Source organism: Gambusia affinis, linkage group LG14, assembly GCF_019740435.1.
Source record: "Gambusia affinis linkage group LG14, SWU_Gaff_1.0, whole genome shotgun sequence".
NCBI classification, from domain to species: domain Eukaryota; kingdom Metazoa; phylum Chordata; class Actinopteri; order Cyprinodontiformes; family Poeciliidae; genus Gambusia; species Gambusia affinis.
In genome coordinates this window covers 18764765-18784591 of record NC_057881.1, presented here as the reverse complement: position 1 = coordinate 18784591, position 19827 = coordinate 18764765, and the positions used below count along the sequence as shown (strand labels likewise).

The 19827-nt window shown below is 37.1% G+C and overlaps 1 protein-coding gene across 2 annotated transcripts in view; it reads left to right on the top strand.

Moving 5' to 3' along the window:
- The window catches only part of vps50 (VPS50 EARP/GARPII complex subunit), a 107493-nt gene that overhangs the window by 74939 nt on the left and 12727 nt on the right, over positions 1–19827 (top strand). The window contains exons 22-23 of one of the 2 annotated variants that reach the window (XM_044138321.1): positions 2795–2872; positions 3314–3394. In XM_044138321.1, coding sequence (XP_043994256.1) covers positions 2795–2872; positions 3314–3394 — 159 coding nt within the window. The remainder of the gene's footprint in view (positions 1–2794; positions 2873–3313; positions 3395–19827) is intronic. The other variant, XM_044138322.1, reaches the window with a different exon arrangement.

Below are 19827 nucleotides of genomic sequence, written 5' to 3'. Positions count from 1 at the left end.
GAAAATATTCCTCTTACCAAGCATGATTACCCTTGGTGTTGTAGGTAAGGTCATTTCCATCTCAACAGACATCTTGGTGGAAGATACCTTTGAAACATAAAAGGAAAACTCTTAAATATGAATTACTGGTAGTAATTTATATTTAAAGGGTTCACCCAGATTACAACAGGTTTTGAGAACCTCACCCCAGAGACTAGACTAGACTTTACCCCTACATCCTGCTACCACTCTGAAACAACGGATGTGAATGACAGTTTGTGAGGCTAAATGAATTTTTTAAAGCATTACATTCCACAAATACAGTATCTGAATGGCTAAGTACAATATGGGTTAACAAAATGTTTGTAATTTGGGTGAATTGATCCCTTTAACAAATTAATTGAACAATTCTGATTTAAGATGTGTGTTTTAAGTTAAGAGTCGATATAAAATTACATCAACCAAGATGAAGATTGAGTCCTCTTTTTCTTCTAAATGTTTTATTTTCTCTGACGGAAGTAGGACATTGCTCTATTCCACAACGAAACCGATAATTAGCTGTGTGTTGATGTTTCTTCACATGAGTACAAAATTCTCTAAATTCTGAAGTACAAATGCTGCAGAATTTACACCTGTACATAGTTGCACCTGTTAGTACTGACTTAACTTTAAATTTGCAAGAGCATGGTTTAAACAGGTGAACAGTCCTTATATGTAACCAGGGTTGGAAATTAACCTTTTTGTCCACCTGCCACTGTGGCTGAACCAACTCAAAAAATAACAGAAACCACTTGAATGTTTTCCACCTTTGTCCTCATTTACAGACTCTTATACACTATGTTGGAGATGTAATGATACTTTAGCAGGCTAACTAGCTGTAGCAAGCTCAAAGTTATAGATTAGGTTAGCTGCTCCTCTACATTTCCAGATTATTTTGTGGCTTCAAATATGTTTGAAGAGCTGTCTTTTTACCTGTTGTCTTGTCTTTTCAAGAGTTGAAACTATGTTAGCACTCAGCAGGACAAAACTGCACAGCCACTTGGAGGGAAAAAGCTTGGGAGTTAAAAAAAGTCATCTGACAAAAAGAAAAAAAAGAACAACGTTAGAATTCATCCTTGTTGACCTAGCTAATCTGCACTCTTAACATTTGCAAGGTCATGGTTTAAACAAATGAACAGTTAGATGTATTTTTTTTTAAAAAAGGGTGGGTGGGGGTCAATTATCAGTTAACGTTATATTGTTCGACAAAGGATGTAACAACAATGCTAACAGACACTCATCACTGAGCTTATCTCAACCCAAAGCTAGTCGCTCGAGGAAGATTTAGCGGCAAAAGCCAAGCTAAAACCTTCGGTAAAATTAGCACCTTAGCTAACGTTAATTCCGAACCAGCTCAAAAAATAACACCATCATATTTTTCTATCTTTCACCTCATGCTAAGTTATAGCATTATAGCATGATGCTATAAGTTACGTTAGCTCCATCTAAAATATACATTGGCTTCAAACAGTTTTCTAAGTGTTTTTTTTACCTGTCTTGCAAAGAGCTGAAGCAGTGTGAGCCCACAGCGACAGAGCTGCACTTGCACTTGGACGGAAAAAGCTTCGGAGTTTAAAACAAACGTCATCAGAAAAACGTTGGAAGCGAAGCCACCCTTGATGACGTAGCTAGATAAACTGCATATTAATGTTAGCTAGGATGTGAAAAAACAAAAATACATGCTCTCTTTCTGCCTTAAAATATGTTAACCACTAAAGGAGTAAAAATACAGAAACAGAGAACCACGATGAAACATCTATGATGACCGTTGGAAATCAAATAGAATTCTTACATGGCCAGCGCAAAGACATTATTAGTACCACTACTGCAATGTGTAAACAGTAAATTACAACTTCAAAACATACAGTAAGTTACTGTAATGCTATGTACTATACCCATAATGCAATGCAAATTACAGTAACTAATTGTAAAGATGTTTTATGTTAGTTTACTGGGCATTTTGCGGTATTTAGCTGTAAAAAATACAGTAAAGGCTAACAGTGCAAGATATTATAAATACAGTACCACTACTGCAATGTGTAAACAGTAAATTACTGCAACTTCAAAACATACAGTAAGTTACTGTAATACTATGTCCTTTACCCATAATGCAATGCAAATTACAGTAACTAATTGTAAAGATGTTTTATGTTAGTTTTACTGGGCATTTTGCGGTATTTAGCTGTAGAAAATACAGCAAAGGCTAACAGTGCATTAACCAGACCCAAATATGACACCACCATAGTATTGTACCAGGATAATTGAAACTTCACAAGGTGAAAAAAACTCACTTCCTGTTAAGATCCTGCCATAACAATGCACATTACAGCTGATTTTGGATGTGAGTGGGGCTTCATCAAAGTTTTTGGTGTTTTAAGCTCAATGAAACCTATGCTAAATTGATCCTTTATGTAGCGTATTTTCTATTCAAACCTATTTATTGTCTGAACTGTGAGATATGCAAGCAACGTTTAGTCAAACTTTCATAGAAGTTTTTTGATTTAGGAAGCAACTCTATGGCCCGATTCCTCATTAGCAGTTTCCAATTAGTTTCAGCTGAGTTTTGTTGCTCTTAAATTAAAAGTCTGTTTAAAGCTGAGGCAGTACTGGTGTGGAATTTATTTCTCTCATTACCTCCGTTAATCTGCTTCTGTTTGTTTGGCTTTTTTTTTTTTTCAGTCTTGTTGCAATATATCCTCAGTGTTGCTTTTAAAGTTTGTGTGCTTTTGCTTCTCATTTTTTTCCCTTTCTGCTGCCTGTTCAACCACATCCATAGCCCGTCCCAAGCCCATCTTTGCCCACCTATAGTGGCAGAGAGGCAGTCCCAGCCAGGGTGGTGGGCCCTGCCTGCTTGGTAAGCATTCCATCCTGACATATAATGACTAATGTTTGGGCTGTGGTAGTTTTTTAACCAGAATGCTAGCCAGCATATGTTGTTTGAGCCTCCTCGGATGTGTGTGACTTGCTTCTCCTCCCTCCCCCAACCCAAGCACATCTCAACATCAATTGAGCAGACTTCTGTTGTTGAGTTTGCAGTGCTTTTACCCTCTCCATGCCACTATTTTCTCTGGGCTGTCAATTCCACGATTGTTTGGTTTTGATGTCTGCTCTTCACTGTTGCTCCTCCATCGTTAGGGATTAGAGTCAGTTTGAGGCAGACAGCGGCGACTCCAGCTTGTCTCTGTTGACACGAGAGGAAAGCAGCCATTGCAGTCTGTGTGTGTTCCTGTATAGTGAGGTGTCCGTGCACTGTGCAGACCCTCATTGTGTGTGTATTTCTGTGTGCCTTCCACAGTATGAGTCATCGGGTCTGGGCCTCATCAGCAGCCGACTGAGAACCACACTGAACCGGATCCAGGAGAGCCTCATTGACGTGGTAGGACAGCTCCTGTCTGCTCCACCTCACTTTTTCCTCTGCTCATTGTCTTCCTCCCTCGTTCGCTTTTACCGGTGCTTGTTAACTCGTCTCCCTTCTGACACTCCATGCTCTCGCCATCTATATTCTCTATACCTCCACTCATCTTTCCTCTTTATGCTTCTACCTTTAGATCTTTTCCATCCACTTTATCCATTTTGGCCATTTCTGTGTGCGACATTACTGTTACGCCAGTGTCACCACAAAAAGCATTATAGGTCATCATTATCTGGACATTCATCACCTCGTCCCTTTTACACATGGACATGCTCCCTCTCTTTATTCAGAGGCGGGGGTTGTGTTAGTCCATTAGGGCTCTCTGCTTTTGTAATGCTTCATAGAAAACCTTAATCTACAGTAAGTGCAACTGTTACGACCCGTCTAGGCGAGGCCAGATCGCAACATAAAGGATCCATCCTCTTCAGATCCCCAGCAACCAACACACAAAGTTGAACAGTTTATATAATATTTATTTTAAAGAGATGTATGTTTAATTTACAAGGAGTTGAGCGTATAACCTCGGAGTGAGCTAACGCCGAAAACAACAAACAAAAAAAACTATCTGAATATAAACCAACTTACCTAATTAAAAGTAAATAAACCAAATGACAAAACTTACCTCCCTAACTAAAAAAAAAACAGGAGAAAACTAAGAAAACAGAAACGGCAGCTCACTCCTACAAACTCCGAAACGTTACAAACAGTGTGGTCGATAGGGATGGGCCGAGGATGGAACCCCAGGAAGTCCGCGTCACCAGCTTTTATCCGTCCTCTCCGGGAAGCGACCAATCAGACGTCCCCCGTCGTCCTCCAGGCACCAATCAAATAAGAAAAAAAACACCTGCACACTCAGGTATATAATTAGGTCAAACGACCCCAGTCGTAACACAACTGTTAGTCTTCAAAAATGTTATCTTCTCAGATTGATTATGACTGCTTCTATGTGTCATTGCTCACTAAGTCAGCATTCTGAATGTTATGCTGGCTAGCATTTTGCTTGTTTAGTTTTAGTTAAATTAGTCAAACTGTGTTAGTGAGTCGCTGCATATTTATTACATCGTAAGCAGTATTAACTTGTGCTACTACACTCATCAAGCAATAAGTGAGCTCCCATAGCTGTTATTGCTTCTTTTGTGAAAGTAGGAGGCACATAGTAATATTTTGTCATTATCATACATATTTTGAATAGAGGTTTCCCATAAAATGTCTATAGAAATAAAAATATAGTTGGTTCAACATCAATGGTTAATGTTAACCACTAAGCGTTAACATTAACATTAAGCATGAACTTTTAATGGTTAATGTTAACCTTTAAGCTGTTAAGAGGCTTAATGGTTAACCTTTAACAGCATAAACAGGTGCATCTCAGTTAATTGGAATATTATTGAAAATAGTAGTTATTTCAGTACCTTAATTAACTAAGTAAATATGTTTATAGATTAATAAAACATAGTCTGATGTTTTCAAGCCCTTACTACTTTTAATTATTATGATTTTCTCCTTGCAGCAAATGAAAACATAACATTTAAGTTGAGAATATTTCAGAAGACTACTAATAGAAAAAATGATAGTTATGTGGGCTTCTTGAAAAGTATTTTTAATACCTGCTTATTGGGTTGTTGATTTTAAAAGGTGTCTAGTATCCGACTCTCATTGGATACCAGACACATTGGACAGGAAGCTCTGAAGTCGGCTAAGACAGAATATATCAGTGGACTTGAGGCATGGCAATTGCTGCTCTATAAATATCCAGAGACAGTTTGAAGACGGAATCAACCTTTTGAAATAAATTAAGTTGTGATCCATAAGTCGTTTGTTGGAAAAAAAAACAGCACAGAGGCATTTGCCTAATCAGTCATCTCTCCATTAAAAGTTATGATTTGTCGGTGCTTGCAAAGCGTTCAATCTCTCCTCTGATGTTGCTTGAGGACGGATTCTCTGACCATGTCATGTTTGAGTAATGCAGTGAAACTCTTCTGTGTTCACACTAACACTGCCAGTTCAGCTCTAACACTGCTGAGAGCTTAAGCTACTGCAGCTGCTGGCACCGTTACAAACAGAGCCAACAAAGGCTGGCATTTGCAGGGAGCTCTGGCCAGGGAAGAGACTCAGCTTGTGGTGCAGTGAAATTTGTAAGAAACAATAGCAAAATATTATTATTTTCAGGAGTTCTCACCTTTGCCTCTTGGTGTTTTGTTTTTTGCCTTAGGCCACACCCAACTAATCTGCCTTCAGGCTCCATAGTGTTAGAGCCTGGAGGCATAAGTATCTGGGTTGCATGCCCATATTCTATGACGCTGTTGGGTGAGAAGCTGATAAATGATAGCTTTACAGATAAATGGAAGGTTTTTTTTTTCTCCCTTTTCCTCTTTTTGTTTGCTCCAGCGTGGCGTCTTGCAGGCTCCTTATGGGGGAGGTCACACAATTTTCAACAAGCAACTCACCGAGGAGCAGACTTCTCAGTGTGGCACAAAATCGTTATTATTTTCGTCTGCAACTCAGTGGAGTAGAACAGAAGAAGCTTCCTTTTTATTCCCTCTATCAAAAAACAGCAAAATTGCAAACCTCACTTCTAAGGCTACAGAAGCTTTTCTGTAGCCTTAGAATCAAAAAGTTGATTTATTTGAGTATTTAAAGTCAGTTAACCACATCTAGATTCATTCCAGACAGTGATATATTTGAGATTTTTATTTTATTTTATTTTATTAATTTGATGATTATGGCTGACTGGTTACAAAAAAAAGAAAGTTCAATTTTGCTAAAAGCAGAAACATTACCTAAGACCAAATGTGGTCTTAGGTAATGTTACTTGATCGGGGCTCATTTTGCATGAATTACCACATTGTTGCGATGTGGGATTGAGATGATCAGCCTTTAGCTTCCAAGTGGCTTTAAGATTCAGCTTCAGCTCATCTGTTTTTTTCTTCAGAGTGTGGGACTGCAATTTCAAATTGAAATGGAAAGTGTACTTTAAAAAGAAGAGAGGACATAAGACCACTTAGCAACAGTCCACTCATTTTTGCTCTTATATAACTCTGGTTCAGAAGTGGCTGATGTGATGAAAATCTTGGATACATCTGTGTATGGTGGCTCTAACACAGGGGTCTCAAATTCCAGTCCTCGAGGGTCGCTGTCCTGCAGTTTTTAGATGTGCCACAAGTACAAAACACTGGAATGAAATGTCTTAATTACCTCCTCCTTGTGTAGATCAGTTCTCCAGAGCCTTAATTATTCTATTCAGGCGTGGTGCAGCAGCGGTACATCTAAATGTTGGAGGACAGCGGCCCTCCAGGACTGGAGTTTGAGACCCCTGCTGTAAAAGCACCGACTCCAGCTGCAGTTCATGACTTGTGAATCTTAAAAGTTCTTTAAATCTCTTTCCTATTAAGGCTGTGGTTTCCACTAACCTACATTTATTAAAGCACACCTTTTCCCTCCACTTAACTTTCAAATCAAAGGTTTGGATAGAGCTATAAATAGCCAGCTTCTTGACTGACTATCTATTCTCTGTAGAACAGTGAAGTGAGCGCTCTTCCCCATGATTGTCAAATCATGAACGAGCCTATAACATAACATTTGTGGATTTAAAATATATATGAATTTTCTTAAAAACTGAATGTTTGTGATTTGCTGTGGGGCATAATCCTTAAAATAATAATAATAAAAAAATTATTACATCTGCGTATAATGAGACGGTATTAATTCACTTTTTTTGATGACATTCTAATTTATTGAGTCACACCTGCAAATACAGCCATCAATACGAAGCCGCGTCAGAAGCATCTGGAAATCGTTCTATCAAAGCATCAAATAATATTTGAATTTCCACAGCTTTTACCCACACATGGTTCAAAGGACTATTTTGCAGGATTTATTTTCCTCTATAAATTAGTGTCATTTTGCTGTCCTGCGCTGACTACCTAATAATCAACAGCTGGCATCTTGGTCGTGAAAGAAAACAAGCACACGCTCAATATACCAGAGCCAAATAAGTTCTGAAAACTTTAAACAGCTTTTTTTTCTCCTTTAATAAGCAACATGTGCTCTCTCGTCAGGAGGCCATTTACACCTGTGTAATTTTCAGGGTAGATTATGAGCCATTTTTAGATGACAGACAAGCTGAAGCTGACATGCACCCTTCTTTAGAGAATTTAGGAACCCTCTGAACTGTTCAACCCATCAAATGGACTCAGATGGATGGATGGATGGATGGATGGATGGCTGCAGAGAGGAGAGGAGTGTAATGCACCGAGACATGTTTGAGCTTCGTTTAGAGGGCTCTCTCTGGCGCTAAAACCGAAGTCGCATGGCTGCCAGCATGCATTTCAGATGAGCATTATCATATCACTTTGTCCCTGATTAGGAGCTTTTTGAAATCCTCCTCAGAGGAAGGACACAGTCAGGCTTTGTAACCACACCTGTCCTTTTCTCTCTAATGCATTAGCAAATGCTTTTAGCCTATCTTATTTCATATGCAAAACTGTTGTAACTCCTCTCAATAAAGGATTTGACACTGAAAAGGCACTTCTTTTCCAAAACAACATTCCACATTTTTTTTTTCTTCTCATTCAAACCAGACTCTTGCTGTTGTAATTTTCACTCTGGAGTCATGTCTTCATGCAGAAGCTCCTGCACCTGCATACAAATACCTCACCATCACTCACCGGAGATTGTGACTAGGTAGACCTCATTTGTAAACACATTATAGAGTTAATTGCGCGCTGCACGCCGGTTGAGCCGCCGAGTCCATGCGGCTTTGTTTCCCCGGTTTGCCGGTGCAGCTCTTCGATTCCAGAGCCAATGTGCTGGTAATGAGTCGGGAGTCCCAGATGAACATGAGTGACATTTCATCTCATCCGGTCTCTGGTACAGAGTAGCTCCAGTTTAAACTGGGCTGTCCACAGAGAACAAAAAAAAAGCAAAGCGTTTCTTAGTTTACTTGCTTGCTTCCTTCTCTGCCTGCTGTCTTCATAATTACCTTTCCAGAACCTTTTGGTTGTCTGAGTTTGAGACTTTAATTTCAAATTTTCTCTCTTTGAACTTTGATTACTTCTTGTAGATTGTTTGGACAACTAGGAGGATTGGGAGAAACTTCTGGTGTGTTGTGTTGTGTTGTCTGGCACCGTGTGTTCCACGGTTGTTAGCACTTGTGTTTTTGAATTTGAATTGCTTGAGCATTGTTTTTTCCACTTAGTCAGTCCATTCCACATTTATTTTAAGTTTATCAGTGGGTCTCTGTACGTTTAATTAACAATCTTTGATACTAGTTCTCTGAATATTGTGTAACGGTGACCCATTTCTCTTAGCCAATCTTCCAAAATGGAAAAAGGACCCATGTTCATCCTACTACCTCAGGATAAATAGCAAAGAAGATGGTAGAGGAGATAAAAATTCTCTGTTGGAGAACTGCAGTAAAAAGTCTCTGTACGTTAGTTGTTTGCAAGGCAAGCCACGAAAAGGTTTTTTTCTTTCAAATCATCGCATGTGAAGCTTGCTGAACTCTGCTGGACTTTAACTGAAAACAAATCTGTTGGTTAAGGGACAAAACAAAAATTAGAAATTATGCTTTTCCCCATGAAACATGTGCTGAATATGTGGGGGAAAAAAGGATTATGTGCCTAATCTAAAGTTAAATGGAGAGTCTGGGATGGTATTTCTCTTAAAAAGAGATAAAGAGGGAAGGGGATTATTCAAAGATGAATGGCCAGAGAAGTGACTTTGCCAATTACTGTGATCACAAAGTATATCATATAGATTTATATTTTAGGGGTTTTTCCCTCTTATTATTTTTTCCCCAAAATTTTGCAATACAAATTCAGGGCTACCACCATAGATGATGTCTGCATTTTTTAAACACACAATTAGCCAGTAATTGTGGAAGGCACTGGACCTAAACGTGAAGCTTTGAGATTAAGCTATCGTCTGTCAGCAGATCAGCTTCTTTACTTGCCGAGTTTTCCAACTGTCCTGTGATGTTCCTCGAGGACATGTTCTCTGACCATGATGTGTTTGAGTAATGCAGTACAACCCCATCTGTGGTCACATTGACACTGCCAGAAAGTTCAGCCATGACAGCTACTGAGAGCTGCTGCTGCTGCTGCTGCAGGCGGCGTTATGAAGAGAGCTGACACAGACTCGCGTTTGGAGGGAGCTGATAACAGAAGTCACCTCGGGTTCACCAACCTTCTACTTCTGCTCGGTTCTCGGATTAGATGTATTCAGTGTTTCATTCCTCCTACTTGTTTTAACCTCTTTTCTCATCTTTTAATTCTCTCTTTCGATCTTATCTTTGTCTTATCGCTACCTCTTCCACAGCTGTGTGCCCAGTGATTTCATGCCTTTTAACTCTCTTCACAAGCATCTTCTTGTACTGGTCCAAAATTTGTTGGTGCTTGTGACTGAAAGCACAATGAGGTGTTTATTTTCACGCTTCGCCATCAGGCCAGGACGGAAGATAAGATCAAATGGCTCGAGATTGCGTTTAATTTTAGTTCTGTGGTAGCCGAAGTTAAGTCTGATGAGCCGACTCCATGCGTTTGTCTGATTGCTCGTGGGAATGTAACTTCTCCATGGAGTTTGGCTGCATTCCCCCTCCTCACCCAGCTTGGCACTGAAATGGTAGCAACAAGTCTGATGATTTCTATGTTGGCATCAGTATTCTGGCAGCTCAGATTCAGGCAAAGATGCACACAGAAAAAAGTCACGCTGACAGGCGAGAAAAGAAACGCAGGCTGATGCAATCTGAACGTCGGCAGACAAATTGGAACGTTAGTTGGATTTGAATTCTATCTGTCCTCTGAGAGTGTTGTAGTTGACGTTTGTTATACTGGGGTAGATGGAGGCAACATACACACTGCTCATTGAATGCTCTCTTAAGGTTTTTATCTCACAATTTTTGCTTTTTCCAATATGATTAAACTCATTTCCTGAAGAGCTGGCATCATAGTAGGTCTTGGTAATTGACTTCTCAATTTAGGAAAGATCCATCTGCTCTTTGGCAAACTATTGGACCCATCTGTGTGATTATATTGCTATATTTGTGACTTCGAAATCAGAAATTAGGTGAGATTATAGTTCTTTTCTTTTTTTTCTTCAACAGCGAAAGCTCAGTGGAAAATCTCATTAGCTGGAAATACTCAAATGTTCTGTAAGCACCACATGAATATTCATGGTGGATTCTATGATATTAAAAAGGAATTTACTCAAGTCCTGTTTCAGTAAACCATACCCAAACAATGACACTTCAAGCTTTATTATTTGTGAGTTTTCTTTCCTTGTATATTGTCTTAAACCAAATAATATCAGTTTCCTCTTTCCAAAAAAAAAAAAAAAAAAAAAAGTTCTTCATCTAGATTTTCTCTGTCAGACCTTTGGCTTGGCTTCTTGTTTCCTACTTTCACATTTTCCAATTTTGACTCTTTCACTTGTACAAGTATACACTTCAATACCAACAATATAAACAGCCTTCTGTCGGTCCAATGATATTCTACTGTTTTGGAGACTTCCTTTAGCATCTTGCAGTCTGCCTTCAGAATAAAGTTGCTTGATGGCCAAATCTGGACGATATTTTTTATTGCTCTCCACCTGTAGACTATTTTCTGTTCTTTGGAAATACTCACCGCAAATTCTTTTGAAACCTCCCTTAAACTTCAAACCAAGTCTTACTTGAAAATATTTACTTCTTTTGGAAACGTATCAGTGTGTGTCTTTTATTCCCGAGAGGACCATTTTGGTCAGGAATTATATATCGTAATTAAGAGCCAAAGTGTTGATGTGTTTTTCCAGTACCTGTCGGGAAATCTTCATGCCTTTCACTTTGTTGTTGACTCAGAGGAAAGTGTGCACCCGGGAGTGCACACTTTCTCAGTCAAACTGCTTATCTGTGAATCTGACCTGGACACAGTTTGTCCCGCTAGGGGCTTTAACTCAGCTTTCCCTCTTCACCTTCGATCCTCACACATAACGTTCTGACACACTCTGAGGAATCAAGGCCAATGCTTCGGGTTTAAATCGTTTCACGTGTATTCTACATTTTGTTTATTCCCCACCACGGCTCAATACACGTCATTTTGATTTATCCCTCTTTAGTTGTTTCATCCCATGTTCCTCAAGGGGAGCTTTTGTCTCAGTGTTTGGGTTGTTTGTCATCCCAGAGAAGGTGACAGAACCAACAGCAGCGGGAAGAGAAAGTTACCCGAGATAAGCTAAGAGAGGAAGCCGACGTCACACAAAATAAATGAAGGGTCTAATTCCTCATGACATTTATCTAATAAAAGGCAAATTTCAAGTATTAGGTTGACAAAGAGTCGCAATAGGAACCACTTGACAGTAATTGCCTTGCAGCCGGTCCATTTGACTTTGGATATAGATTTCTATAGAGCAGATTTGAGCAGTCAGTCATGAAAGACTGAGGCACTCAGTCAGACAAAAGTTTTCAGTCTTAAAAGCGGAGTTACAAAATGCTGCGCCGCACAGGTTCCCTGAATCTGTCAAATTATCAGGTTGATTTTTTTTTAAATTGCCGGTAATTACTATTTTGAAATATTACTGGGTTCTGCAGATTAACAATATTGGCTTTAGAACATCTAGTGGGATTGAAATTATTGCTTTATTTACTGTTTTATTTTTTTCTAAATGAACCCTGTTTATTTCTTGACTTAGAGCTGAAAACAACAAACTAGAGCCGAGTGTTTGTCCATGCTGTGTGTCGCAGCTTATGCAGCTTATTTATGGCAAAAATAAGATGCATTTATAATGCTTCTTGTTTAGGGTTTCTGAAGACATTTTATGCTTTAACCATTGGTTTGTTGGTGGTTTTCTGTTCAATACGTCAATGCATTTTTCTCTGCAAAAAAGATATAGAATGAGAAATATCAAATCTGCTTGCGTTTTTGTCTGGGCAGCAGCAACATTTTTCTGTTCCTGAAAAGAAATGTTATTCCTGATCAATTCAGAGCTTTGGTGCTGCTTCTCCCTCGAGGTGCTCCGTGACAGGAATTACACGTCCCATGTGGTTTTTCTTTAGCTGCAGAGAGATCCCATTAGACCAAAGTTACAAAAATATGGTCTCACACACACACACACACACACACACGCACACACACATGCAGTCATTTGTCTTAACTTATCTTTATTAAGAATCCTTCCTCAGATAAATATTCCAGACCCGTCCCTTTGATCTGTCTGAAAGAAAACTCTAGGGACAGATCATTATCAAGAAATACCCCAGTTTTCTTTTTTCTTTAATTTAAAATGTTACTTTTATCTCTTTTAAGTTCCTACCGTGAGTTTTCAGTCACGTTTTCTCTGAATCTTAGTTTCCCAACTTTACAGCTAGGCAGATCTTAGTATTTGAAGCTTTGGGAATTTTATTAAAGCTCCTGCTCCGCATGGGGAAATCGTATTTGGCTCAGAATACTGTGGTTCTCAAAGGCAAACATTTATGCAGCTTGTTGTCTCTCAACTGGTGGATGGCATCAAGTCTCAGAGGATTTGGCAAAAGATTTTGTCTGCAGTCAGTTGCAGAGATTGCCTGAAATTACTATATTGCTATTGCAGATTTATTTTTATTCATATCCTCTTGTTGGAACAGAAGACCTTAGTAAAACATTTGTTGACTAATGTACACATGAAGGCGTAGCTTTGGCATTTAATTGATAGCAGTATACTTTTTTTATTTTATTTATTTTTGGCAAAAATTAAATTAAAAATTTCAGCTTTTCAAGTCTTCAAAAAAACAATGGCAGGTGCAATTTAGGACTGGCATCAAAGTCAGATAATAAATTGTTTTTATATAAATTGTTGATGATAATGTTTGTTTTTTCCTACTTCATGAAGCTTTGAAGAGGACTTGTTGCTTTTTTGTAGTTATCAGAAAAATTAAGCAAATGGGAATCATGAAATGATTTTAGAAATCTTTGAAAATTTTTGTGCATAAATGACAGGGATTAAGGTCACATTTTATCTAATAGCCCTTTGTTTTGGTAGTTTTAGAGGCAAATGTTTCAGAAGATGCTTAAACAGGGACTGAATCACCGAATTAGCTAGTAGATTATGTTCTGTCCCTAATAATAAACCTCACTTAATAGTAGCATGTTACCAGTGTGAGTATATTTAGTCTTCTTGTGAATAATTGATCACACACTGAAAAATGTGTGTTTTATATGTTGACCCTGGTAAAGGTCAGTCCATTCAATTGTTATTTCTAAAAAACTATATAGGTACGGTATGTAAAAAAAAATATATTCTGCGCATTATGAAAGTAAAAATGTGGAAGAAGACCCAAACAGGGGACTTGGCTGCAGACACCTGTGACCTGTGCCAGACAACATGTTGAGAATTTTGAACCAAACTGTGTGAAAAAAGCAACTCTCTGTCAAAGACCCTTAATTCTGTTCACAGGGAGTCGGTGACAGAGTAAACAATGTGAACAGGTTATCGCTCGGTGTCTTCAATGCCAGAACATATTGTAGGTCTTGTGAAGGCAAAAACGATTTGCCAGCTTTATAAAAGGGTCAAATCTTTAGGTGTTTATGTTTTAGAGAGGTCTTATGCAGGGATGAATCTAAATTAACAAATGCAGCTGGAGACAAATTGTGAAGTAGCTTGGGTTTGTATTGACCATACTGAAGACATAGAAGTTGATGGGAGAAAAACAGCTTTATTCCTATTATTTGAGTTTTCTCTTCCCATCCTAACATTTTGCAATTTTCATCCCAGTTCTTGGCCAACATTTTTAGAATTTAATATGCTGCATAACTGAATTGATACAATCACATTAACCTATCTTTGTTGCTTTCACCAGTATCACTGCAGATGTTTTAAAGTATCATATTATTGCATTCATATTAGTGTTATCTGCAATGGGCCATGTTATTTTAATTTGGGTACAAATTCAGAACACACATCCTGGTAAATCTAATAGTTGCTTTTATGTGCTTATAATGCAGTGAATACATTTTACTACTTTACTCTTTAGACAGTAACACAGGTATAATGAACCAGTTATTTAATCTGTTTGCCTGCTCAGGCAGCCACCATGCAGTCGACTAAACTGACTTTAACTTGTTGCTGGGCAGCTGTACTTCTCTCACAGTTTTACCTTAATAGGACATTTGTCTTACAGAAAAATTTCTTCCAGATCAGGAATGCTTAGTTTTTATTAGTACTTAGAAACGGTGGAGTACTCATTACTTTTACAAAGTTAGAGCATGCTTTGAAAGTCCAGAGAATACTTACTTATACTTATCTAGCAACCCTGAATGGCAGTATCGAGATTCTTTTTCTTCTTTTGCTCTTTCCTTTGGTTTATTTTGTTTGTGTTTCCTTTTAATTCTTGTAAAGCACCTTGAATTGCCTTGTTGCCGAACATGTGCTAAATAAATAAAATTACCTTACCCTATCTTACATTTTAAAGAAAATAAACTGTCTTATTTTAGCCAGCTGAATAGCAGTGTGCAGAAATTTAGAGAAACTTAAGATGCTCTAGCTTAAAGGCTTTAGACCGAACTTAGCTTTCAAAATACAGTTTTTCTTAAGTTTATCCTTTTATTTTTACATTTTTGTGATAATTTCAAAGTAGCAATATTTTTTTTTTATTGGCAAATTATTAAGATTAATTAAAAATGTTTTTGGTTTTTTTTTAATATAAAAGTGTTAGTAAGACACATTGCTTTAAAAATATTGCCATTAGTTTAATTCAAATGTTCTATTTGTAGATGAATAAAGTTAAAACCTGCCTTGCATTTATTTTGTATTGTTTTTGAGAGATATAAATATCGGCGCCAGGAACAATCTGTAAATTAAAACTTTGTTTTGTTATACAAGTGTTGTTGTTATTTCCTATTCAGACACATTCAGAGACAGCATGGCCTCAGACAGAAAAGTAAAATAATAAAAGACCGAAGCTATAAATTTTAGGGGATCTTTAAGTGGCTCATTAACCAGACAACCACTTCGGAGTGTCAGTGCCAGACAGATAATTAACACACTGAACCTCACAGTGTCTTTTGGCTTTATGGTGTCATGGCACATTCTGCCAAGTACTTTTTCTAATTTTAAGAGGAGGGTATGTTTTATCACTTTGCGTTCAGCTTGAGCTATTTCTCACTTATTGATGTACTTCAGGGATGATCCAGTGGAGCGTTCTCATTAGATGGATCGTTCTTTGACGGTCCTAGATATTGGAGACTCAGCTTGTGCTGAACCAGCTATAACAGTTATCTCACCGGGCAGACTTAAACGCTTGTCTGTAATACGCTTTAAAACGTATCTGGCGTAATTGCTAAAAAAATAAGTCACAGATATTTACGCCGTTTCTCTAAGGAAACTTGTAAAATTATATTATTTGAATCACAACTTTGCAAATAAGCTCTTAAAAAGGTTTAGCTTTGATTTTGCCAACAAATGTGAATACTTCTTTTATTACTTGATGTCAAGCATCTTCTGTTTGGAGACAGTGGTGACAGGAGATATTAAATAAGTAGTGAATTCACAGATAAAGGCCGTAATAGAAAGCAAGGAGGCAGAGGCAGTTTGTCATGAAGCAGCTGTAAAAATGATGCGTTATTGTCATAGAAACAAAGAGCTGCTATCCTCATCATACTGAAATAACACGGGGAGGTATTTCTGCCTAAGTGTGTAAACACACACAGAGAAGTCCAGCTTCTCTGCAAATTTACAGCGTTAGTGGTTTTATAAAATCAAGGAAAATGAGGCACAGTTTACCTTTTTTTGATAACTTTCATCAGTTTTCTGTTAAACTATAAGCACAACTTCAGAAGATTAAAATGAAATACTTTAAACTCTGTTGTTTAGTATTGATGCTACTAAAAATGGCTTTCTAATTTCACTTTAAACACAACAGTTATTGTCCTCGAATGACTTCTTAAACACCATTGCCACGGATTTATTGTGACAAATAAGAAGCTTCACTGCTTCCCATAGACACACTGCCTTAGCCGCCACTTAATGAAGTTGCCAAATGAAGAATAAAATTGCTTAAAGAACCCCTGTCCCTTAAAAGGCAACCTGTGTGCACAACACAAAGAGGGGACGTTTTCTCAAAGTTAAACTTGCTAAACTCCAGTAGTTTGATCTGACATAACCTCCTTCTTTTTAGGAACCGCTTCGTCCAGAGCCAGTCTTACTGCTGCTCAACCTCCTGTAGTGTCGGCCTCTTTATTTCGCTATTGTGAGCCATCTCTTCTTTTGGAATGGCTTCTAAAGGTTTTCAAGTGCCTGAAAATCTTTACTCCCTTGCTTGTTGATTGAGGAGCTGCAAGATCTCAACATAGGCAGCATTATATGTCATCTTTAGTTCTCTCTGCTACTTTTTAAGAGCTTGTGTTTTTTTTTTTTTTTGGTTTTTTTTGCTGCAGTCACTCTAGCTCTTCATATAGTTCTTCCTTTCTTTGTCCATCCTCCATGAGAACAATACACTATTGCAGAAGTGTGAGATCTGAGCTCTCAGTTTGTGAGGCAAGGGACATTTCTAAGAGATTTTCATCTGCAAAATGAAGCTTTATATATATATATATATATATATATATATATATATATATATATATATATATATATATATATATATATATATATATATATATATATATATATATATATATATATATATATATATATATATATATATATATATATATTTAGTGGAATGTCCCTGTAGCTCTGTTGTACTAACACAGCCCAGATGCCTTCTTGGGTAATAAAGTTTTACTTTGATTCATTCAATTAGTGTTCAGTAAGATAAGCATCTGGGGATTATTAAACTGTTTTCGATCAAAGTTTCATGTTTAGCTTTTCACTTTAAAACTGTATTCTTGAGACTGACATTTTATTTGAGGAAGACATGTGTTTTTGGCTTTGCTAAAATCCTACTTTGGTCAAATGAGTTGGTGGCTCTTATCTTAAGTAAAAAATCAATAACAACAAAAGAATTAAGAATCGTACTTTGCCATGACTTTATAATGCGCAAACTTCACACATATCAGAATAGCTTCTTTTTTTCATGAGTGATCTTGAATTATCGGCATTTCAACTTTATATTAAATATTGATCCATATTTACACTGCTTACTCATGCTCCAAGTCAATGGACCTGACTAAAGTCAGTGCATTTATTATATTTTCTAGCATCAGAAAAATTTAAACCGCTTACTAATGGCTAAAAAGAAAAATTAACTATTTCTTTTTAAAGAAACAAACCCCTGCTTATATCTTTAACAGCTGCATAACGTAAATCCAACAAAGGCCACATCCTAATAAGTCAAGATATCTGGAAAGTTCTGTCTCATCTCCCCTTTTTCAGCCCCTTGCATGACTTTAAAACAATACATGGACAAAACCTAATTCATCCAATATGGCATTCTTCTGCACACACACTTGGCAAAGAAGGTAGCACATGGTGTTGGTTTACTTTTCCCCCCATCGAGCCCATCTGCCATTTTGATTGAGTGTGGTCATAACAGTGAAAACATAATTGCATGTGCAGTTTTGTATTTGAGAAAATAAGAGTTAAAAAAAAAAAAGTACACGAGGCGGAATTGTTGCTTTGAATTTCATTTCTGATAAGTCTGAAGATTCACCAGCTGTGGTTTGTTGCACCGCTACATAGCCAACGATTGCTGAAGTTGATAGAGGAAATATAGCCGACGAATGACTGTGCATAGCATGTGTACTCTTAGGAATAACGGATTTACAAAAAATAACCGTCTGCCTCAATATTTGAACAAGAAATTAGCTTTAAGTTAATTTATTTATAGTGAAAACTGCCAGATCTCATTGTGCATGGCAGATAAATTAATTTGTAAATTAAGTATCTGTTTCAAAAATTTTAATAAACAATTTTCCTAAGAATTTGCATACTTTAAAATCCCTGAAAGGATTTACAAAAAATCCGATTATGTTTTTGCTAGGACATATGCAGTATCAGTAAGTAATATTACTAGGTAATATTGGATATCAGGCCTCATTTTGTTTGCATAAAATGTAGTTGTTCTTTTTGTCCAAAATATTTAAAAAGAAAAAAGCTTTTTAAAGGAAAGGTTGTCCAAGTTTTCCGGTCCTACAATAAGAGTCTTTATTTTGGTGCAGAACTAAAAAAAACAAAACAATACATGTAATCTTAAATGCCACAAATGTTTTCTTACTTTTTTTCCTTTTTTGCTTTTTCTTTTGTTTACCTTGTTTGCCATTTTCTGAGGACTTTCTTGTATTAATTGAGGTGTCCCTGCAGTCCTACTACTTTTGATCTGTTTATAAAAACCCCCAACTATTTATTACTGTGCATTACAAAGCCAATGGGAGAGGTTGGTTTTACAAAGTGTTGTCCTTTTCCTTAAAAGAAACGTGCATGGGGAAAAGAGATTAAACATTTTGAATTATACTTTGATGTAAAAAAGAGAGAGAAAAGCTAGACTTGGTAGAAATAGAGATGATTGCTTAGCAGCAATGGCCACTTACTAGAGAAAAGACGTCTGTTTTTTCTTAGAAGTCGACATTAACGTCATTGTAATATTTATCCATTTCCAAGGAGCCTTCAGAACATTGAAACAATTTTGAGTATTTTCTTACTCAAAATTGCATACAAGAACTGCATTAAGACATGTTTTCTGTGAAAAGTAGCCTTTACTGTCACAAACAGAATAACCATTTTCCATTCTGTTTCTCTGTTTGAAGCTTCCTCTTTTAATCCACAAACAACTTCCCTCATAAAGTTAATGTGTTTTCATCTCACTTGTTTTATTGCAGCTAAGTAAATTGTTGTTTGGTAATGGTGATATTAGGCAAGATCACATAAGTTTACTTGACTGAATTACAAGATAAAAAGCCCCCGAAATGTCTGAACCGCCATAAATAGAGACATAGGTATAGTGCATAAATTTATGAGCTGATGAATGGACTGAGAATTTGTTAATACTTAAATGTTTGTACAAGTAGACATACTTCTTTTTTTAGACCCTGATTTACAGTTTGCATATCACTTGCTTTCGGTTTGCCACGTTGTGTGAACAAATGGTCCCCAGTTGTTATTTTCCAGATTGTTGAGTCATTTTCTAGTATTCAATAATCTTACTAATGGCCTTTCTGGCAATTATTCCATAACCCCTGCATATATTTTATTCAAATCGTCTTTGATACAGCTGAAATGCTTTTGAGAAGTTCTTTCTCAGCAGCAATGGTTCTTTACTGAATCCAGTGACCTAAATGACAGATTTACCGTTGCATAAAGCAGATTTATACAGTCGCTTTTTTTTTTCTTTTTCTTTTTTCTTTTTTTTTGGTGGAAGTGGAAAGCATTTTTAGAAGGGAGAAATGTTTCCAAAATAAAATTAATTTGGTATGTGATAAACTTGATATAAATCAGTTTTCTTTTTTTTTTTT